Here is a 23,806-nt window from a genome sequence, read left to right as displayed (position 1 = left end):
ACAAGTTTTTTTATCTTGAGACTGAGGATAATCTTTGCAAGTACTGCCGCCCTGCGAATTCCAGGCTGAAGAAAAAGTAGGGGAAAGGTAAACTCAAAGTCGAAAAGAAAATTATAAGGAAGAAATCTGAACAAAGCACATCATCAAAAGCAGGAAGACTTTAAAAAAGAATACTACATCTTTCCTTCAGTGATTTAAACTGTAAACTGTTGCTACTAACAATTTCCCAGGAAGAAAAGAAATCCAGTATTGGAAAACTCAGGCTATAGTATTAGTAAGAGAGACTATAGAGCATACCGGGGCTGGTTATGCTGGTATTAGATTTCGTTTATCAAAAGCAAGACTTACATCACTGAAAACCAGATGATGGAAGGAACAGAAGCTTTATAAAACAGGGATGAGAAGGCAATGCAGCAACTTCTCTGATTCTGAATAAAAACACCAATACCAAAAAGACCACTATGCTCCAGCTTGCAAACCTCTGTAGGTTATGGTGTGACAATCATAAGGACATGCTAGTAAGCCCTACATAAACCTGATAAAAAGGTTAGCAAATTTGATAGTGTTTCTTTAATATATAACAGAAAAAGAATAAATCTTATAACAAAGATATTTCAGGGGCGGGAAGGTGGGGAAAGGAGTTGACACAGTGCAGTCAGAACCTGTTCGGAGACATCAGGGCAAAGCTGAAGAAGGACCTGGAGCTGAAGTAGAAGCATCTGAGGAAAACAAGGACAAATCCAAGAAGAAGAGTAACCAGGAAGTGGAGTATTATGGCACTGGTGAAGGAGCTCCTCAGGGCCAGAAACCTTCTGCTGGTTGTGCTCATTCCACTTCTGCTGCTTCCTCTGCCACTTCTATACCCCAGTAGTGTAAGTACATTATTGTTTCCTTTTTATTAAAGCTTGTGGAGCAGATGGGCAAAGAGAGTGATAGTGAGTTGCAGGATAACCCTCCTAGACAGAGGTGCTGCAGAAAATGGAGGGCCGGGGAGAGACTTACAGAGCAATTATTCTTACAGAGCAATGATGCCCCTTTGTAGAACTTAGAAATACGATTTATTTAGAAGCAAAAGTAGTAGTCTCCATAGCAACCAAATATGATGTCACAAGCAGAGGTGAGAAATCAGCACTGAAGCTGAAAAAGCTCCTGTTTTCAGGCAAATGCATCAAATACATTTTTTTAAGTGTGACAAAAATAAGGACTATATATGGCAGATACACAGCATTATCTTTAACAAGCATTCTTTTAAAAATTATACCAGGTGTCATGAGGCTCGTAATGACAACAGGTTGTCCGGGGACTTTCAAATTAGACTGAGTTTTTATAAAACAGCTGTAAAGAATGGAGCCAGGATTCAGTAATAGAAATGTAGGAACATCCACAGCATTTGTTGTTGCATATCAGACCTTGGTTTCTCTAGTCCAGTATTACACTTCTGGCAGTGGCTAAGTGTTGAAGTCTCAGAGAAAGGCACAACAGCACAAAATGGAGGAATTGTGCTTGGGGGCTGAGGAATCTGGTTTTTATTCCTGGCACTGCCCTGGACTTCCTGTCCTTAAGGTAGTCATTTTATCTCTCTGTGCCTGTGTTTCCCCATTTGTAAAATGGAGGATAATAGTGCTTCTCTACCTCATAAGGATGTTGACGTTTAATTTGTTAATGTTTGTGAGGTATTAAAAAATCTATGGTGATGATCCCCATAGAGATGCCTATAAATAAATATACATCTGGCCAGTGGTGCGGTACCTTACCTTGAGAGCAAAATTCCTTCCTGATTCCTGCTAATGACCAACTCAAACTCTCCTACTTCTGTGAGGATATTATTACCATAAGCATAAATAGAAATATTATTAATAGCCATAAAATTATCCATCCCTTTTTGGAATATAGCCATAGGGTTTGATAGGGAAGAAGATCAAGATTCACAGAATAGGACTGTTCCAACACCAGAGAGCTTTGTGTTGGACTTTGCAGTAACTTTTATTGCTCCAGACTTCATGGTAGAATACTAATAAACTTAGCTGACAGGATACTACTCAAGCATTTTAATGTAGTTTTTATTTCTTGCTCTCTCTGATTGTAATTCCTCCTCAAAGCTCGAAGATTAAATTGGCCCTTAACTGATTTTGTCCTGTTCCATTAATCAATGGAACAGGACAAAATTAATCAATACTACTTTTCTGTCTTTCTCATGGAAATTGAAGTTAACACAGAATTTATGTTTTTACCAGCTGCCAGTCCAACACTGGGAATAACATTTGGTTATATGAATTACATCCCCTTACCTCATGCTGCCGGACCCACTGCCCCACTGAATCCATTCACTCACACATAGCCCTTCCTCTCCAAGAAGAGCAGGAGGTGCTGGGTGCAGTAAATAAACAGTGTGCCAGGGGGACAGACTAGGATTCAAAGAACATGGCCAAAGATTATGTACTTTGGTTCATATTAGTCTTATTTGAATTAAAGAGAGGAAACATATAAGGTGATGGAAAAAGCACAGGAATGAGGATTGGGATCTGGTTTTCATTCCTGCCACTAAATCACTGTATGATCTTGGGTAAGTTTTCAAGAGTCTCTTGAGTTTGGGTACCCAACTTGAAAGGGACCTGGCTTTCAGTAAGTGCTGAGTCCCCACCCTCTGACAATCAGGCCTTTTCAAGCTCTTTCAAGTTGGGCACTCAAAAAACCTGCCCTCCCAATTTACCTGTCCCTTTAAAAAATCTTGCTTCATTTTCGCCATCTACATAACCGGTAAATGCCTTCCTACCTCATTGGGCTGGTGGGAGGTGACTTCATTCATGCTTTGAGAGCCTAAAATGGAAGATTCTTCAATAATGAAAAATTTAATCATCATCTTTAATCAGGGATTGTAACATGACTGTCTACAGTCCCACCTTTTTCTGCCACAGGGGCTAATTGAGATGGCATTGGTGGAAGCCGAGTCATTGCACCACAGCCTTTCTATATACATCCCTCTCCACTGCATTCTGCTTTCCTACTCCCTGTTTCAGGACACTCTGTAGCTGTGGATTTTGCACCCTCTTGGGGCTGTGGGAGGAAAAGGGATGGGGTAGAACAGCTAATGCTTCACTAGACACAACCCCACTTCAGTACTTAGTTACTCTGGTTACCAATGAATAAATAAATAAATAAAGGTGAAATAGAAGAGATTAGCATGGTTTCTCATAGAAACAAGCCCTCTTAAAGTACTTGCAGAATAAATAGCCCAAGCTGCTACAGAAGCTGATTAAGTCTTTAGCAGAGATTATGATACAGCAGTTATTGTGGACACTTTTCTCCCCAAGCACTTACTGCTCAGTTTTCTGTCTTTTCAAAATGGACTTTGTTTTTTTTTGTTTGGAAATTGAGGACGCACTTGTTCTTAGGAAGAAAAAAAGCATCAATTGTAACAGATTCAACTTTTCCTCCATCCCATGTAAACTGTGTGCTGCCCCATTTTTACTATTGTACGTTATTTACATCACAACAAAAGGGTTGGTGAACGTATGCAATGTAGTTGTAGCTGTCTTTGTCCCAGGATAGCAGAGAGACAAGGTGGCTGAGGTAACGTCTTTTATTGGACCAACTTTTGTTGGTGAGAGAGGCAACCTTTCAAGCCACACAGAGCTCTTCTTTATTTATGTGTTAAAAAATTATATCACATACTTTTGAAAGGGAAAGTAGTTTAGGATCAACATATTATCCGATTAAAATTATTTTTGGCAAAGAATATCTTTAAAATTTTACATATTTACCATAAGCAAAATAAAATACTCTTAGTTCCACCAAGGTTTATTTTTAAATGGTCCCTGTTTCTCATGTAGGACCTACACAAACTCAGTGCTTTTGTTCTGCAGCAGAAGTTAACTAATAAACATTCCAGAAATATGTTAAATGGCTCCCGGGGGCTCTGAGGGCAGGTTCATACACTGTATCATATATAAGTCTATATTGCTTTTGTTGTCAATGATGAGGCTGCACTAACTAGGGAGTAAACAAATAGAGTTGTGTTTATTTCATGTCCCATGACAAACATATGGAAAGATCCAATATATGTTAAATGGGAAGGGAGAAAGTTCTTGGCAGAATTTTTTTTCAGGCTTCTAAATGGAATTATAAGCAACAGAAAGAAAAATAAAGAAACCTATACTAATCAGCTTAGTGTTTAATTTAAGTATCTCATACTACTTTTTCCTTGTCATCATCCTTTTGTATCTTTGCCCAACATTTGGACTCCTGTCACTGCCATGTCAAAGGTGGGAATCGGTAGCAACATGCAGAACAGCCCAGACACTTGATTTATGACTTGACTTGATTTATGATAGTTTTTCCAAGGCTGCAATTCTGCCCCCACTAAATCTATAAGCCTGATCTAAAGCACATTGAAGTCACTAAAGGTCTTTTCATCCAGGCTTTTGTGAGCTTTTCAATGAGACTGTGTCAAAGGGTGACTGGTCTTTTAAGGGATGCTGGGTCTAGCCCCAACTATGACACACTTAACTCACTTCCCTAGGTGGAGAAAATCAGCAGTTCAATGACAGGCAGGTCATGCGGCTAAAATCATGCCTGGTGTGATGGTGATAAAAACAGAAGCCACTGAAGAGCCAGGAGAATTGAGGCACTGAGGAGCAATGCTAGAACCTGCCTGCTTGTGGGCTGGTGAAGATGACTTGAACCATTGCAGGAGGGCTATGAAGTCCCTTACGAAGGGAGAATACTGCATAGCTCCACAAAGGAGGTCTGTAGAATCCTTTAACCAGGGAGAAGGGTTTGAACCTGAGAGACCAAAGGAAACTGTATATTTATAAAGACTCAATAAACTGGACACCAGGAAGGGAAATATGACTTTAGGATGTGAACAAGTTAGTTGGGAGAAGCAAGAAGAAGCTGAGGGTGACATTAGGGTTGCCACTTCTGAGGTTAAAAAAAAAAGGGGACGTCTAGGATGAGCCCAATCCCATGAAATTGGACAGCTGGCAGAGTGTACTGAGCACCATACAGCTTTCTCAGGACACCTAACTCAAGAAAAGGATGATCCTGGGAAAACCTGGACAGGGGGCAACCAAGGGTGCTGGAACAATTTGTATAGCGGGGATGCTGACAGCCATTGAACCAAACTGTAAAGCCTGTATATGATGGAAACCACTTCAAGCCAGGGGGTGCAGCAGCACCCCCAGAACCACTAGTTCCAGCACCTATGGTAGCAACCCAAGGTGGCATGCCTGCAGCACCATGTTGTTCCAGGATGGGGCATGCTGCAGGGATAGAGCCAAGCCATACTCCTGGGTCTCTCTTGAAAATTGACTATGAAGTCTAAAAGTAATTGGTGATGTGGCTGACAAGCCATTGACTCCTAAGTTAATGTCATTAACTTGATTAACCATGTGACTCTGGCCTAGACTACGTTTAACTTGTCTCCATAGATTACAGAAAGTAGATTAATTCTTTGCACCACATAACCTGTGCTCTTTCAGTTTACTCTTCATTTTGTGTAGGATTAAGAGGTTACACAGCTTTTTAAACATAAGATTTTGAAACCAATCAAGCATTTATTTTTATTGTGTGAGCACTTCAAATTCATAAACATATACATCAAATAATTCAAATGTATGCTTCCATGTGATTTGTAGATTTGGACCTCATTATTTATTTTTTAGTTTTGAAAAGAGAAACAAGCAAGATAATTGCCATGTGAATTAGGATACTGTCCATCTGTCTAAATAGCAAATAATTGCAGTAAGCCACATCCCAGGTGCATACTTCATTAACTTCAATGGAATTTTGTCTGACTTTGGCACAGTCTAAAAGAGAAAATTTCAGGCTAGCTCCAATCTCTAGACTTTTCACTATATTATTTTAAAGAATCTGTTACGAATGTCATAAACTGTATGTTACCCTTCCTTCACTCCCAGATATCCCCACTCCCACCTCTGCATCTTCATTCTTTTTTCTAAAGTTAATTCTAGGTTTCCTGCTGCTATCCTGCCCTTCAGAATTTGAAGAAACAAAAGTAACAAATGGTTCAGCGTAAACCTACAATCACCAAGAAAAGTAAAGTTAAGGATGCCACTTTCTGTAACTTACTTTGTGACCTCATTCCAAGAGTTTGAGATCCATGTGTGGGGAGGCAGAGAGAGAGAGAGAGAGCTTCTGAGATCACTCCCTGTTTTTCTGTAATTCCAATGTATGTGTGTGTGTCTTTGTGTCAGATTTTGAGATCAGTGAACTTGTGGCAAAAGGGGGTGGTCAAATCAATGTTTGGGGACCTGTATGATGACTAGCTTTAGCTGAAACTATCACTCTCATGATCTACAAACTCGCACTCAAAAATTAAAACAGAAATTTGTGATGTGTAGAGATATAAAGGAAAAGGAAAAAACATTCCTTAATCTTACAGAATTCATTGCTCTCCAAAGTTCTGGTGTCGACAGAATTGGCAACAATTTGATAAGTGTACATTTCTAGCAATGGAGATAGCTGGTGTGAAACCATGCAAGTACCTTTTCTAGGCAACCTGGATAATTTACTGCAGTCTTCCAGCTTATTTTTCAAACAGACATGTGTCACTTCGCTCTCTATGACATTCAGCAGAGCTCGCCTGCGTCTCAGTGAGTTATGTTTAGAGTTCTGGGAATATTTACTGCTAACAACTAAACAAATTTAGCCTCTTTTACTGTTCATGAATTATCTTCAAGCAGATGTCAATTTTCACAAATTAGGGGCCAGATCCTTAGCTGGTATAAATTGATAGCTCTATGGAGATTAAAGGAGCTATGATCATTTATACCAGCTAAGAATCTTGCCATTGTTCATTATTGAAAATTATCCACTGGATGGTTTGTATGAAAATATGTCATCCTATGGATTTCTTACTTAATAATCACAGACTGTTGCTTTGAGTGTTCACTACTCATAATTTCCTGTTTGAGCTGCGTGATTTGTTCCTGCTCCTGGACTAGATGATTCCCAAAACAACAAAGAGTTTTCAGGAAGCCACATGAACTCTTCTTGTGCCAATTGACAGGTATTTCTAACACTTATCTTTTCCTCCAGTGAATTATTGTGTACAAAAATTACTGCAGAAAAAGAAACAGAGAGCAAATCACAGGGGACTTGAATACCCTTTAAATTAATTAGTTTTTATTCAAATCAATGTTTGTGAATATCTGTTGACAGTACTACTTGGGCTCTAGTTATGATCCCCCCTCAAATGTTTCTTTTCTGTAGTTCAGCATATAATACCATCCAGAACTCAACCCAAAGAAAATGTTTATGCAGATTAGTATCTGTCATTGCATCTATTTGTTTAAAAACTTCAGCCAGCCTAGGTTTAAATTAGTTGTCGTTGACCTGGCTTTAACCCTTATTTCTGAAAATGACATTAAACAGTCACAATTCAAATAACAAAGAGCATTACAGTAACTGAAATATAAATAGTAAAAACAATAATTGAATTAAATAATATAAACTAGGAGTACTCAAGCTGCCATTAGAGAAATACAGATCCAGATTGCTGTGCTCCAGCTATATAATTTCATTGGAAATTCTGGAACTATTACAATTCCATAACACACATGTATATTTTGTTTGGTTCTGAACCTTAATACAACACTGGATCATATGTTAAACTTTCCATCATAAGGTTTCACTATTCCATAGTCTGAGATCTGGTTGAATTAGGAGAGACATTTTTTCTCATTCTTGTACAAGAATTTATCACAGTTACAATGTCACTATAGGCAAGAAAAAGCAATTGGAGTGTCTAGACTAGTCTAGGTTAGAGTGGATGAGATCAAAGACTGATTTTAATATTTCTGGATTATGAAGCATGTATTTGGGAAATGGGAAGTCTTGAGACGCCAAGGATTGTGGTTTAATTGGTAGCAATTTGAAGTGACCGTTCAATAAAAATAAATTCTTGATTTAGCTTCAGAATTGTATTTTTAAAATTGAAGTAACTTAAGAAACGGTGTAACCTCTTTAATAGTCACTCTTTGTGCTCTTCTTTTTACCTCAATTGTTTTCCTAATCCATTTCTAATTTGTCACTGGAATAATCCTTAAACTCTGAGTAGCATCCTGCTCTCATTTGGAATTTCTTCAGTCCTCTAGTGGTAGCCTACAATTTAGTCCCAGTTAACTGGCTCTTTGGGAAGTCCCCATAATATGGTCCCCATGGAATGTGCTGTAATCTAATCACCTGTTGTTGGGTCCTTTCTGTGGACACACTTGCAAAGGCTGTGCAGCAGAGGTGATTTCAGCGATGTCTAACCTCAGTGATTTGTCCCCACAGGAAGCCTCATGTGCCTATGTGCTGATAGTGACAGCTGTGTACTGGGTCTCAGAAGCTGTACCGCTTGGAGCTGCAGCCCTAGTTCCTGCTTTCCTGTATCCACTCTTTGGAGTCATGAAGTCCAGTGAGGTAGCTCAAAGTGTAATTTTGAATCACTTCTTCTTTCTCTGCTAATCGTTTGCAACAAACAATTTAGGAGAGCAACAGGGATAACAGAGTGCTAAGTGTCCTAAACATGTAAAAAGTAGGACAACCATCAGCTTATAGAAGGAACGTAGTATGACATTCTGGGGTGCAATCTAGACGGATGTGGGGTTATGTCACCCCTGCCCTGCAACCTTGGGTGTCTCACAGAGCTGCTGTAGCTTCCAGCTTGGATCACTCACAATTAGCTTGCCAGCATGCAGGTCACACACAGAGTGTCTTTGTATATCCACAGCCCTGGTCCATCAGCTTTGACCCCAGCAGCCTGTCAGCAGAGACCAGCCACACCCTGGCTTCCACCAGCCTGGGTTACTATTTTCAGGGTGACCCCAATATACTCCCAGTCCTGAATTTTCCCCCAAAACATGTCTTCTGCACTGTCCAGCCCTCTCCTGGACAGTCCAAATATATTAGGTCTGTTGCCCCTCAAAGGAAATCCATACACAACAGTTTGTTACCTTAAATGAAGTTACCCAAATAATTCACAACACTGGTTTAGTTTTAATTAAAGAATAAAACACGTTTATTTAACTATAAAAATGGATTTTAAGTGAGTACAAGAAGTAATAATGCATTAAAGTTAAAAATGGTTACAAGAAAAATAAAGATAAAATGTTTTCTAAACTTAAGAAAATAAACTTGGTCCAAGGTGAAATTCTTACATGTTTTCCGTACTTTGCTGACTACACTCTTAGGCCAGAATCTGTTCCCAAAGTCCATAGGTTGTTTCTTTTGTCATTTTAGGTGGCAAAGAGAGATGGATAGGGAGAGAGAACTTGGGGTGCTTTCCCCTCTCACTTGTATAATTCAATCACCCTTTGAAATGCATTTTCCTAAGAGTGACCCCTAGATAAAGTTCTTTCCAGCTGAGAGCAAGGAGACATAGAGTCTGGTGGGGGGGAGGCTTTTTGCTGCTGTTTGCTAAGATGCAGACCTATTTTTTTTGGCCCCTTTTCCTTGCCAAAGAATGGCGACTTGATAGATTATGGCTCATCAGCTTTGATGACACCTGGCTGTGGCATCAAATTGTCCTTCGTCTTTGAGGAACAGGTTTACCAACTTTCCAGACTTGACTGATAAACACACTTCAGTCATGATTTCGCTTATGTTCATAACTGTGCATATAACGTTGTTACCTACATCTGATCATGAAATTATTGACCAGCAAGTTATTAATTTTCAAATGATAGATTGCAAGGCATATTTTACACAAATATTATTACAATAGCGTATAGCAGGGGTGGCCAACCTGCAGCTTGTCAGCCACATGCAACTCTTTTACAGTTAATGTGTGGCCCACGGAGCCCCTCCCACCATTCTCCAATTTCCAGACTGTTTGGGGGAACTTGGGGCTTCTGCCCTGTGGGAGGGTGGTGGAACTAGGGGCTTCTGCCCAGTAGGGAGGCGGGTGTCAGGGCTTCAGCTCCACGGGAGGCACCTGCCAGGGCTCAGGGCTTCAGCTGGAGTGGACTGAGACCTCAATCCCTGGCAGGCATGCCCTGCAGGGATGAATCCCCAAGACCCTCTAACTCCGTAGGGCAGAAGCCGCTAGCCCTACCACCCCATCACAGGGTTAAAGCCTCAAGCTCCAGCAGACATGCCCCAACTCTTGAACTTCTGAAGATTGTTATATGCAGCTCAGAGGGTCAATAAGTTTGTCCATCTCTGGTGTATAGGATGTGAATACAGAGGTGCATTCCATCACATAGAAATATAGGAATGGCCACACTAAATCAGATGATTGGTCCATCTAGTCCAGTGTTCTATCACCAACAATTCTCAGTATCAGCAGTTTCAGAGAAAGGTGGAAGAAACCTTGCAATAGGTAACTATGGAATAACTCTTTCCCAAGCAAAATTTCCTCCTGAACCCTAATACTTAGAGGCTGTCTGATCCCTGAAGCAGGAGGATATGCATGACTGATATTAATATTTACTATTATAACTAGCTATTCTTATCTATATAAATGTCTGATCTGTTTCACAAATCCAGCTAAACTCGACCTCAGTGATTGATATCTTGTGCCAAAGAGTTCCACAAACTAAGTGCGTGTTGCAAGAAAAAAAGTATTCCCTTAGATCAGTTTTGAATGTTCTTCCTTTAATTTTCATTAGTTATCTTGTATTATGGGACTGGGGACTTCCATTCATGCTATCTACATTCTTTATAGGGGTTTTCTTTTGTTATTGTTCTCAGTATGGTCATAGTCAGCTTATTAGAGCAGGAAGCAGAGGGCTTATCTACATGAACAATGTGTATAGAAGCCAGGAAGTCATATTCCTCACTCATAGCGTAGATTTAATCTAAATGTAATACCAGGCCTGAATGTAAACCGGTACAGTGAAGTGTACAGACAGCCTGAAACTGCTCTGCAAGGTGTGAAGTGCCCTGGAGATCAGCAGTGAAATGATTAACTGTGTTGACATGGAAAATTACATAATTAGATTACAAGGTTATGTTTTGCACTTGTTACACAAGCTCAGCCTACCTCTTACTTGTTCCCAAGTGCCAAAACCCCAACTATGCCCTACGCAACTGCAAGGCCCTTCACTTTCCCCTGACTTCTAAACAGCTACACATTTTCAGTACAAAGTACATTTTCAGGCTGAAGATTTAAAGATGTAGCAGTGTGCTACAAATTGAATGTAATATTTAATTTAAATAACCACAGGAATACTCAACAGACTGCTTTATTCATTTATCAAAAATAAAATGGGAACTTAAATTAAAAAAAACCCAAAAACCTAAGCTGAAGCTGTGGCAAAATTTCCAGTCTGCTGCACTGGAGTGACACAAAACAAAGGTCTTGCCACACACTTTACATCAAATCTTGTTCACAGGGCTGTGCGTGGGTGTGTTATATTCATTTCTTTCTCAGAAATAGTGTAAAAGGGATAAAGGGAAACAATTAAATCTTTGTGCTGCTAGCTTTATAGATTCCTTTCATTCAGTCTAAGAACTTTTTTATTAAAAAAATGCTGGACAGAGTCTAGGGAAAAAAAAAGTTAATGAGGCAGAAAGTAGTGAAAGAAAGCCAAAGAGGTGATATTTAACAGTTTCTGGCAAACACTTAACCATGGTGGCCAAATCCTTTTTCTCACCATGGGAATTTGTTAAATAAAAATAAATAACTTTTAATAACGTATGATAGCACTTTTCATGAGCAAAGCTCTACAAAAGAGAGTGAGTATCATTATAATGAGATAATGACAGATGAGGTGTAGAGAGATTAAGGACAAAGAGAGAAATCTTGACCCCATTGAAGTCAATGGCTAGGCTCCTATTGATTTCAGTGGGGCCAGGATTTAACCCAGGTGTTTTCAAACCCTAACCCTACATTTAGTTAAATACATAGTTGGGTGTTGGGTTAAATGTTTGCCTACTCTTTTAAATATTACTTCTTTGGGATCATCTCCACAAGGAAAATAAGAGTGATTTTAAAGCGTGGTAGCTGATACGTGATTGCTAAAGCATTTTAAAATCCCAGTGTAGTCAGGAAAAGTTGTAGTATTAACTGTTAGCTGGTCCTTGTAAACCCTTTCCTGTGAATCCTTCACCTCAACAAGCTAACATATTAAAACTACAGCTTGCTCTATCTGTATTAGCGATCACATTTTAAAAATACACCCTTTGTTCAACTGTGGAAGAGTCCTTTGACTTTTTTGAATTAGCAGCAGGCAGAGGTGCCAACTCCATGGGTTCTGCGGGGCTGGGCACCACAGGGAAAATTAGCGAGTGTTCTGCACTCACCAGCAGCCAAGCTCCTTCCACCCCCTCCTCACCTCCTCCTCCCCTAGCATGCCGGGTCCCCGCTCCTCCCTCTCCCGGTGCTTCCCACCTGCTGCCTAACAGCTGTTTGGTGGCACTTAGGACTTTCCAGGAGGGAGGGGGAAGAGTGGAGAAACAGCGCGCTCATGGGAGGAGGCAGTAAAGAAGCAGGGCAAGAGTGGGGACTTGGGGGAAGGGGGAGGAATTGGGGCAGGGTGAGGGTGGTGCAGGGCGGGGCCAGGGGTGGTGGTCGGTGGTCGAGCACCCATGGAGCAGTGAGGAAGTAGGCGCCTATGGCAGCAGAAGCTGCAGTTGCACAGCACATCTGAAAACCAGACCCATCTATTTACATGCTAAAATATGAATTTAGATGCCTGACTACAGGTAACTAATTTTGAAAATTTAGGCTTTAGGGACTTAACACAGCAAATCTGTGGCTGAGTCAGGAATAGCGCCTAGGCATCCTTACTTTCTTTCTTTCTTTTTTTTTTTAATTATGGAGAGGCAAGATGGTCCAGTGGTTAGGGTACTAGTTTAGCGCTCTGGAGACCTAGGTTCAGTTTCCTGCCACAGGCTTCCTTTGTGACTTTTCAGGGAGAAATGAGGCCACAATTTGGCTCTAAATATCTTACCCAGGGTCACTAAGAGAGTCTATGTCAGAGCAGTGAGTTGAAGTTTATAATATAGACATTGGTAGTGACTCCATAGTTACATTTGTATGGAGATTTGCTATGAGATTGTGATTAAATCCTGTTCTGTTTTACACTTTGGTGATGGAAATTTGTCTCAAAATTTCCAGAAAATTCTTCAAAAAGCAATGGCATTTTCTGTGTAATTTTTTTTAGTAAAATAGTTGCTGATTTTTGTGCTTTCTCTCTGTCACACGCATATGCTCACACGTGCATGATCAGTGGCCATTACACACTGACATTTCAATCTTTACCTGGTTGGGTAGAGTCAACATGTCTCTAGGGGTTTTTCTGTGGTTGCTTTTTAGCCCTGGCTTTCCTTACTATTAAACAGAGTTAAGTGGGTAGGCAGTAAAATCCCCAGGTTGAGTGAACACTTCAGAAGCTGCCACCTTTATACCTATTGTGGGAATCAGTAGGAGATGTTTCAGTTTGGGTCTAATCAGAACATTTAATACATTACAAAGCAAATCCTGTTCACGGACGTAAGAGAGAATCACATGACTTCTCTCAACTTCTTTCAGTCTCTCCAAATCTGAGAAACCTAGTGACAGGAGGCATGAGACATCTTTTAATTTATAAACACCAGAAGAAAGAAAATTAAGATATCTGCATCTGACGAAGTGGGTATTCACCCACGAAAGCTCATGCTCCAAAACGTCTGTTAGTCTATAAGGTGCCACAGGATTCTTTGCTGCTTTTACAGATCCAGACTAACACGGCTACCCCTCTGATAATTAAGATATGGTATTTTGACTCATAGGTTCTCCAGTTCCTCCACCTTGCCAGCATGCTCCCTGCTTGGAAACAAGTAATATAAGTGTCTTCACCTTCCCAGCATGGTCTCTGCAAGTAACTTTTACTCTGTGATTGCTTATCTCCTGCTTGCCTTTCCTGCAGGTGGCTGCAGAGTATTTCAAGAACACAACTTTGCTCCTAATGGGGGTGATTTGTGTGGCAGCTTCTGTTGAAAAGTGGAACCTACATAAACGGATTGCCTTGCGTATGGTCATGATGGCTGGTGCAAAGCCAGGCATGTGAGTGAATCCTCTGCCTTAGAGCATTAAAGGATACAGGCATCAAATTTAAAAATAAATGAGCAAATATTAATTAAATCTTGCCCTGTATACTTTTCAAAAGCAAATGATGTCATTACCCATAATGCACTGTACTTTTACAATCAGGTGTCCTAGGTCAATCTTTGATGATCTTTTCATGAGCTGAAAGTTTATGAATTTTCCTGTCATTTCTCATTCTCTGCCTCTTCTTTTTGCTTTTTATGCCTTCACCAGTACTCTCTGTTTATTGTGCTCTCACACTTCTTTGGTTTTTGTCTCCTGTGTTTGTTCTCTCTTTGCCTATTGTTTAATATGTACAAAATACTCATGACGAAATGTAGAATTTCTTGTTTTCATGTTATAATGAATTTGTAGTCAGGACATAGATCGGACTTAAATGATGCATTGTATTGTGCTGGTCCCCTGCACTGGGGTGAATTTCAACTTGATGCAATCTAATATATTTGTAAGCAAAGAGAATAAATAATAAATAAATAACAATGAATTAATTAAAATATTAGAAAAGGGGTCACACGAAAAGTTGTACAAGTGCCCCAAGAGGGCTGTTCTCTCCTGTATTCTAGGTTACTTCTCTGCTTTATGTGCTGTACAACGATTTTATCCATGTGGCTTTCCAATACCTCCACCACAGCAATGGTGATGCCAATTGTGGAGGCAGTACTACAAGAATTAGTGAATGCTGAGGAGGAGCATGAAGTCATCGGTACTGCAGGCAACACCATTTCTGAAGAGAGGGAGCCAAAAGGTATAGGATGATATCAATTTAAGGCCGAATCCAGCTCCTGTAAATGGGCATAGATCCATGGAAGTTAGTGGAGCTATGTGATTTACACCAGCTGAGGATTTGGCCCATATGATCTATTTTCATTTATTTTATACGCGATGTTTATTTTATAGCCTCAGGGGTGCCTGGCAGGAGAAGTGGAGTTAGGAGCCTGAGTAGGCTGAAAGAAGCTGAAGTGAAGGCATCACTATAGGACAGATTTAAGTTGTAGCTTATGCACAAGATTTCAGTGAGTTCTAGCTATATGGAAAGTTTGAAGGGTCTGTGACAGGACAGAGGTAAGGTTGTCTGGGTGCCCTAACTGATATGTTTGGAATTATTTTATGTTTAAACAGTGAATTTCCAGGGTTGCTCATGCTTAGTTTTCAGATGTTTATAACATTCCTATAATGCAGTTTACCGTAAATTACTGATGTGTACTCTCAACATAATTTTTGTCTAGAAATTCCCTTGGTTTTTTTGCTTTGTTTTAAATGAAAATGTTCAAGAGAATGTTCTCATGTGATATCTCTATTGATTTAAATATGTGAAGTATCCATCTTAACTAGTTTATTTAGTTTTGACTTTTGGGGAGGGGGGTCATATTCTCTGCTACACTCTGGCTGTTTTACCCAACTTGAAAACAGCACAAAACATCCAGAGCATACAGGCCAGTTAACCTGGGTTTAAAACCGCTTTGTTTAATTGGAGCTGTACAAAACACCTTCAGTTTTCCCCCTCCCTCTTTTCCTTCAGATTCTTACTGCCTTTTCCACCTCCCTACACACACATCAGTTGCCTGCACTCCTCTATATTCCCTGCATGAAGACACATATATATATTCAATTTAGTTTCTCCACCCTCCTAGTCTACTTATTGAGTAGATCTGGTGCCATGGATATTTTTAAATATTTAGGCTTAATGGTCATTTTGTGCCATTAGTTTTCATAACTGAAAGTTTATCTCTTACAAAGAAATCCCCCCTTTCCAAAATGGCCATCATCTCTCATTGCTGTCGATGGACCTTAAACCACAACTTCTCTCAGAGAAGACAGTGGCCACGTATGCTTCCCAGAGGCAGAGGCACTCAGTACCACTGAGATCAATGAAAGAGAGAGAAGATGGCTTTTTCAAAATGGCCACCAACTGAGGGCGTCTGTCTCTTCAGTACTGCCTAGAACAATGGCAGATGGAAGATGTTTTGAAAGAGGGCAGGTCTTATTTCCTAGCTGACCATTGTGTCTTTCAGCTTTTGCTGAAGGAGAAACGTCCAGTTATGAAGAATAAGAAGGGAAATGACCACTAATCTTAAAACATTAAATAAATAATAAAATACAATAATTAAAAAATCATAATCAATTGTAGCTCATGCACAAGATTTCAGTGAGTTCAAAAAGTGGATTGTTCTGTTACTGAAATAATTAGGGACAAAAAAATCTAAGATTGGGTGCTAACGTTTTTAAGGTCCCACTTTTAATTAAGTTTAATTCCTAAGATAAGAAATTTACTTCTACATTCTCAGATCATTGGTTCTATACTCAGTGCTATTATTTGGAAGAGAATACACTATATTTTAAATAAGGAACAAAGAGGGTAAGTTCTTGCTTTAAGTGCAAGACTTAATTATCTATGCCACCATAATACATTACTTAAAGTTCTGGACCATCTGTATCAGAAGGAAGCTAGCTGATTATCTCACACTTGTTTCATTCATGGTAGTGGAGGAGGGAATACTAGACAGGGCATAGAGCTCTCTGTCACTACAGGGCATAGTTAGGGTTGTTTGGGTCCCTTAACTGTATTTCTAAACATTAACATGTTTGGATTTCTTTAAGTGTAACTCTAACTCTGAATACCATCTGTCACTGAGCTAATTTACAACATCACTGCAGTGTTTTTTACCCTTAACTTGCTGAAACATACTCTCAACCTTAACTCCATTTTGATGTAATGTTTTGTCTGGGAATTAATAATGGAATGTCTTCATTCATCATTGAAATGCTTCCAGGACACAGAGGCACAGCCCAGAGGCATGGAAGCAAAAGTGTACTTAAGCTGGTCAGGGTCTGAAACAACCCTCCTTCCTCCACACCACCATCACTGCCATAAAAGTTGATAGCTCAGGGAGCAGATCTAAGGTACAGCAACCCAGTCCTTGTGGCCTATGGGTAGCTATGCAGAACCTCCATAATGCTATGTTACAGCCCCAGCATGACCCTTATGCTGGGGGTTGTGAGAAAAGGCCTGCACAGGGCATCCTACAGCTGTCCAGTTCAGTACTTGTGCTAGAAGAATTTGCCACCTGTCAGCTAAGGGGCACTTTTTGCCCCATGTGCCACTGCAGGAAAAGCCCTCCTTTTTAAAAAAAAAATTTGGAGGTGTTCCATCTTAGTACTGACCAGATCCAACCTTGCTTAGCCTCTCAGATCTATGACTGAGGATATACAGCTATAGTCACGTAGAATGTGTTACTGTTAGGTCTTTATTGGCAAAAGGTAAATAAGCAAGAAAATATGGAGTAATAAGATGCTGAATTAGGTCCCCGAATAGAAGGAAGTGTTTATCGAAGATTTTTTCTGGATTCATTTTACATTTGCTCCTGCATATTCATGGACACAATTCTGAATTGAAGCCAAGAAAATCAGCTGAATTCCCATCTTTGACAGTCTCTCTCTCTCTCTCTTCCCCCTCCATCCCTCTACCCATTACTATAGGTCTCAGCGAAAAACATGGCCAAGCCTCAGTGGAGGTCATTTTCATCAATGAGGAGTAAGAACGAATCCTGTGCATCACTACTGGAGATATGAACCTACACAGGTTGCAATGAGATGAACACAAGAATGGCAAAAGGAAGGGCAAACAGAAGCTTGCAAATGAACATTTTAGATGTGCTTGAAGGGAAAAGATTATGCAAGGAGTGGGGTTAGGGTAACAGATGTCCCTATTTTATAAGGACAGTCCTGATATTTGAGGCTTTTGCTATATAGGTGCCTACTAATGCCATGCCAAGGCCTGATTTTTAAACACTTGTTAGGGTTGCCAGCCCTCCAGGATTGTCCTGGAATCTCCAGGAATGAAAGATTAATCTTTAATTAAATATTACGTCTAACCAAAATTGGCAAACCTACTTGCTATCTGGTCACCTTAAGTGGGATTAATGTAATGATCTGGATCTCACTATGTTATGATCCACAAGCCACACAAGATAGATGTTAGTCATGTTGCTTTAATGTTAGTCACGTTGCTACTGGAAGGTGCTCAGATGTTATGGCAATGAGGGAGGTATAAGACTCTACACAGAATAGAATAGATTAATAGTGTTGGGTTTTCCAGTGATTCACTCCACTGTGATAGTGATATTAAAGGTTTGGCCACAAACACTGTTGGTTTCATGGAACTGGAACCCCAACATCATAGAGCTAGAGATAGAACCTTGGAACAAAGTGATTCTTCCCATGTATTTAGCTGAGATGTCACTGAGATGTCAGAATAAATGGAACTTTTCCCAACTCAGCAGATTTTAATTCTTGTTTAGGTGCTCCACTACCCGCCCTGAACATGTGCCTTTTGAGATAGCTGGGAAACATGCCTTTAAAAATAAATTTTCTTTTCTTTGTTTTTAGTGCTACGATGACTGACTTCAGCTCCGTGGTACATACTAAGGTATTGTGATAGGTAGTACTACACCATGTGACCAACACTCAGCTCTGCATTATAAAGCAGTACAGCAGGAATGATCAAAAGCACACTCCTGTATCTTTAATGGGAGGTAGTTCTAGTGGAGTCCATATATTATAGCATGCCATGCTTTTGCTGGATCCTATCAGCCTAGCTCCTGAGATCAAGATGGAACACTGGTTCTGTAATTTCTATGGTCCGCATCTCCATCTTACATGCGAGGCTGTGATCATCTCAATTGATTAGTGAGTAAATGTAGTCCATGGGCTCCTAGCAAGTAGCAAATGTGGCCTTTTGTTCTGCCAGATTTGGGCACTTCTGCAGTCAGGGTTGTTCAGTCAACTAGAGCACTGTAGTGGTTGACCATGCTACAGCTTATAAAATCAAGGCTCAGGTGCTTCTGGCATGGTTTATGTTGGATTCTACCATCACAAAGCTGCCTTGATGACAGAAGGAGATGAGCTAAACGGACCATTTAATTTTAAAGATTTTTTTAAAGATAAAAAGACTTACTTTTATTTAATCTGCCTTATTTCATAGAATAAGGTTTCAGACAAATTGTAGTTGACTTATTGGAAGATTCTTTGCCTGAAATATTCCAAAGCACCCTTGAATTTAATTCTAAGCGCCTTCTGGAATTAGGTAGAGAGTATTGTCTAATCAAAGGACATTTACCTTCTTATAGAATATGAATGGTGTGCACATGATAGCCAACCCAATTGGAACTGTGAATCCCCCAAACAAGGGGCAGAATCTACCTCAGGTAAGAGGTGGTAATCTTCTGTGGGAGACAAGTATCACACATTCTTCCTGGCTTCAGGTTCTTACCTTGTAAGTAGCTTTCCATGAAATATTTGCCTCTGTAGTCTCAGAACATTTAACAATTACACCTGTGCTGGTTCCTCAGATGGTTTCCACTTTTTTAGTTCCCCCCCTTCACAGCCCTGTTACATCTTTTTGGGTTTCTTTGATGTAGTCAAAAGGTGAGCGGAGCCCTTTTCATAGAGGTGCACCTCACAGGCTGTTCTCACATGAATTCAATATCATATATTCCATGCTATGGCTAGACAGTTTCCATTTCTGTTTTGCTGTTCCACTTTGTTTCCCCAAATGTCCCTCTGGAGGTAGCTCTACATAAACATCAATTTTTGGCACAGATCACTGGCTAGAGCCAAACATAAGGTAGACAGAAACTGTTCCAGCACCTTATGGACAGCTCTATCAGCCCTCACTTCCAATATTCCTGCACTTCCTGTCCTTTGGCAACCCACCACACATGCAGCACACACTCACAGAGACACTTCTGCCAATATACCTCAATCCTGATCTGCATTTCCTTCTTCCAGTCCTGGGCATGCCTGAGTCAGGACTTCAATTACATGTATGCACTGTTTTTATGTACAAACAGATGTCCAGCAGAGGTGAGACTCCAGTCAACACATTTGTTTGCATATATGGCTCAAAGGCAATATATACCCAGATCTTCAGAAAAGCTACTGCACTACCCTTGCCACTGAGCATCCTCCCATCTCATACTCACATTCAAGGGTTATTTTGTAACCACCAAATTCATTTCAGTTTTGACCTAATACAGATTTGAACCAGGATTTTCATGAGAGAGACTGCAGAAGGATTGATAAATTCATAACAGCACCAGATTCCTCATGGAAAATAAGTCCATTACAAACCAACAGAATTATATTATGGCAAATGAATCCAGCTTCTCTGCTGCTGGGGCCTTTTTCCTGAGCCTACAGTACAGCCTTTTTTCTTTCTCTTTTCCCTGCGCTACAAGTGATAGGTCTCTAGGAGTGGCACCTTATTATTTTCAATATAATACCTTAATTTCCCAGAACCATGCACTGACAGCCACCGCTATGGAACCTTCTTTGTGCCACGCTACCTTTTGCAGCCATGTTTTCATTTACCACTTCTCTCTGGGACATATCCTAGCAGCTAAGCACTAGGTATTACAGCTAATTATCTTGTACCTTCCCCCTCCTAATATTAGATTGCTAATTAGAGGTTATGATTCATGAGTCAGTGTGAGGATGGAAAGTCTGCCAAACATTGCCTGGAAGCTTCTAACATGCCTCAAGGATTATATGTTCTTAAAACTGAAATAATAGAATCTCCTCCTCCCAGCTCATAAAGGTTTCATGGTATCCAGTTGAGATCCCATTGAGGACTGGAACAGGGCCAGACTCTGATCAGAAGTCTGATTACTGTTTATGCTGCATTTTGGTTGCAGATCAAGCAGTTTGGGGTTACTGGACAGGTCTCTAGTTCTGAGCCCAGTTAATTCCCATGGAGAATAAGCTGCCTGCTCTTTCACAGGCAGGTTATTTCTTTGTAACCTGTAGACATCTTGTCACTCAAAGTTTCCCTCTGGGCCAGGCCAGGCTGTTGGTAGTGTCTAATAATAGTGCCTTATGGCATGTCTTTCTTCTTACAGACTCAGATACTTGTCCTGCCTCCTAACCCCAGAGATCTGGACCTGAGCACTAAATACCAGTACCAGTCCAGACACGATCACATGATCTGCAAGTGCCTGTCCTTGAGCATCTCATATGCTGCAACCATTGGGGGACTGACTACCATCATAGGGACCTCCACTAGCCTCATCTTCTTAGAGTACTTCAACAAGTAAGTGATGATATTGCACAGTTTCTGATATTACATTGGGGAGCTGTGCTGGAGTAACTACCGTCATCATGATGACTCTATCAAAGGGTTACTGATGTCTAGTGGAAACCCTGGAAGATATTCTGTTTAGAGATCATTTTTCTTCTATCTTGTACATTTTCTTTGTATATACTTTCTCTCCTAGGGCTTTATTACTAAAGGTATTTAACTGAAAGCGGGATCTTTATTTCTTATGTGCTCATTTCCAAATGGGAGTTGACCTCTTTTGAAAAGATCAGGCCCTATGTTATAGTGGGCACATGCATGTACACAGATGGAATGTTTGTTTGCTTTTTTTATTAGAAAAAATGCAAAACTACTTTGAGGGTCAGAGATAATTTCGCAGAATAACTTTTGAAATGACACACATGGTTTTTGTAAAACTGACTCTACAGGTGAACTCTTGATGGAAGGTTTGGGTTTTCAAGCACCCTCAAAGAAGACATATTAGTGTGCCTTGCCATTATGACACTTCCAGCACTTTTGGGTTGTTATGAGATGCACTGTTAAACAACTTTGCCAGAGTCCAGTCTGCTGTATTAATTTTTTTATATTTTGTGTCCCAAGACCACAAATACACAGAAACCATGAGTGAAGTCCTGCTGCTATTGAAGTCAATAGAGTTTCAACAGAGCCAGGATTTCATCCCTTGTGCTTGCCTGTACCTCTGAAATTATCTGTACATATGTTATCATTTTTTTAAAGAACAATTTGCTGTATTGAAGCAGTTTGTGATACAACTAGGATGCAAGACACAATGTAAAAACAGTTGTATTGCATTATAACATCCATTTAAATTTACCAATGAATTCCATCCTCAGACTAACCTGTTATTTCCATAGCCATGGTTGTTTTTACATATCATCCAGACTACCCCAAATATGAATCAATTTGTTTCCATCACAAACTCCTTGGAGCAAAGAGATATTTTATGCAGATGTTGATTTCTGTTGAGATGAGCATCAAGATGTATTGATCTGTGAGCTTCTTGACTGAGGTTACTACATACATTCGTGACGTGTTTTGAATCTATATTACACTGGGCCAAATTAATTCCTCCTGTAGTAGCAATAAAAATATGTGCCATAAAAACATTTCTAAAATGTCTGTGGTAAACTGAACACATGCTGGTATTTGGTATGGTGTTGATATAAAGGCTAATTTGGAAATCATTTGGGAGTGGCTTTGCTATGCATGTGTAATGCAGTTATCACAAACTCATGCTAATACAACCCTTATGCCATACCACACAGCCATATACATAGGCATAGATGCATGTTGTGAGAGTCTGACCATATATCCTGTGGCCTTCTTATCTCTTATACGGTCTTTTTCTTTACAGCCACTATCCACATGCTGAGGTGGTGAATTTTGGAACTTGGTTCTTGTTCAGCTTCCCCATATGCCTCATCATGCTGGTCTTGACTTGGTTCTGGATGCACTGGCTGTTCTTGGGATGCAAGTGAGTGCAGGCTGCTAGAGCTGTGTGGGAATCCCAGGGCTAAAACAGTAGGGAATGCCACAGCTTCCTCCCAGTGCTGATGCTAGCCCACTGGGGGTCCTAAGCAGGAATATTTTGGGCCCACCCCATAACACATACTAATAATTAATAGGGGGCCCCCTTTGTGCTGCTCAGGGCCCTAAGTAATTGTTTAGTCCGGTTATGCCTAGCGCCACCATTTTAGAGTTCACAAAGGCACTAACAATCACAAGGGGCAAATGCTGAATCACTATCGCTTCCTCTTACCAGGGCAGTGGGTCTTGTCCACTCCCTAGAGAGAGTCTCCTTTCCTAGTAGTACTGGATGTGCAACAATGTACTTTATTGAGTCCAGTGGCTGAATAGGGCTGATGAAAATCTGCTACACACCATGTTTATTTTTGACGGGAACAGTTTTAACACTGCCCTGCTTTGACGAGGGCCATTAACCAGCCTTCTAATCAGAAGGTGCAACTGAAAAAAACAAAAGAAAAAGCCAGTTAGTAAAAACATGCCCAATTCTCCTTTCACACTGCTGTAAATCAGGAGAGATGCCACTGAGGTCATAGAATCACAGAATATCAGGGCTGGAAGGGACCTCAGGAGGTCATCTAGTCCAATCCTGTGCTCAAAGCTGGACAAATCCCCAATTAATTCATCCTAGCCAGGGCTTTGTCAAACTGGGCCTTAAAAACCTCTAAGAAAGGAGATTCCACCACCTCCCTAGGTAACCCATTCTAGTGCTTCATCACCCTCCTAGTGAAAATATTTTTTCCTAATATCCAACTTAAACCTCCCCCACTGCAACTTGTGATGATTACTCCTTGTTCTATCATCTGCTACCACTGAGAACAGTCTAGATCCATCCTCTTTGGAACCCCCTTTTAGGTAGTTGAAAGCAGCTATCAAATCCCCCTCATTCTTCTCTTATGCAGGCTAAACAATCCCAGTTCCCTCAGCTTCTTCTTATAAGTCATGTGCTCCAGCCCCCTAATCATGTTTGTCGCCCTCCGCTGGACTCTTTCCAATTTCTCCACATCCTTCTTGTAGTGTGGGGCCCAAAACTGGACACAGTAGTCCAGATGAGGCTTCACCAATGTTGAATAGAGGGGAACGATCACGTCCCTCGATCTGCTGGCAATGCCCCTACTTATAGAGCCCCT

General features: G+C 40.4%; 1 protein-coding gene across 2 annotated transcripts in view; it reads left to right on the top strand.

Moving 5' to 3' along the window:
* The window catches only part of SLC13A4 (solute carrier family 13 member 4), a 37,897-nt gene continuing 14,091 nt past the window's right edge, over window positions 1-23,806 (top strand). For both annotated transcript variants that reach the window (XM_030543776.1, XM_030543769.1), the window contains exons 1-9: window positions 1-872; window positions 8,299-8,427; window positions 13,860-13,996; window positions 14,602-14,783; window positions 17,516-17,570; window positions 18,425-18,464; window positions 19,165-19,242; window positions 20,935-21,125; window positions 22,507-22,626. In XM_030543776.1, coding sequence (XP_030399636.1) covers window positions 774-872; window positions 8,299-8,427; window positions 13,860-13,996; window positions 14,602-14,783; window positions 17,516-17,570; window positions 18,425-18,464; window positions 19,165-19,242; window positions 20,935-21,125; window positions 22,507-22,626 — 1,031 coding nt within the window. In that variant the 5' untranslated portion in view covers window positions 1-773. The remainder of the gene's footprint in view (window positions 873-8,298; window positions 8,428-13,859; window positions 13,997-14,601; window positions 14,784-17,515; window positions 17,571-18,424; window positions 18,465-19,164; window positions 19,243-20,934; window positions 21,126-22,506; window positions 22,627-23,806) is intronic.

Source organism: Gopherus evgoodei, chromosome 1 (assembly GCF_007399415.2).
Source record: "Gopherus evgoodei ecotype Sinaloan lineage chromosome 1, rGopEvg1_v1.p, whole genome shotgun sequence".
Lineage (NCBI taxonomy): Eukaryota > Metazoa > Chordata > Testudines > Testudinidae > Gopherus > Gopherus evgoodei.
Note: the sequence above shows the minus strand (reverse complement) of the source record. Positions and strands in the feature narration are given on the sequence as shown.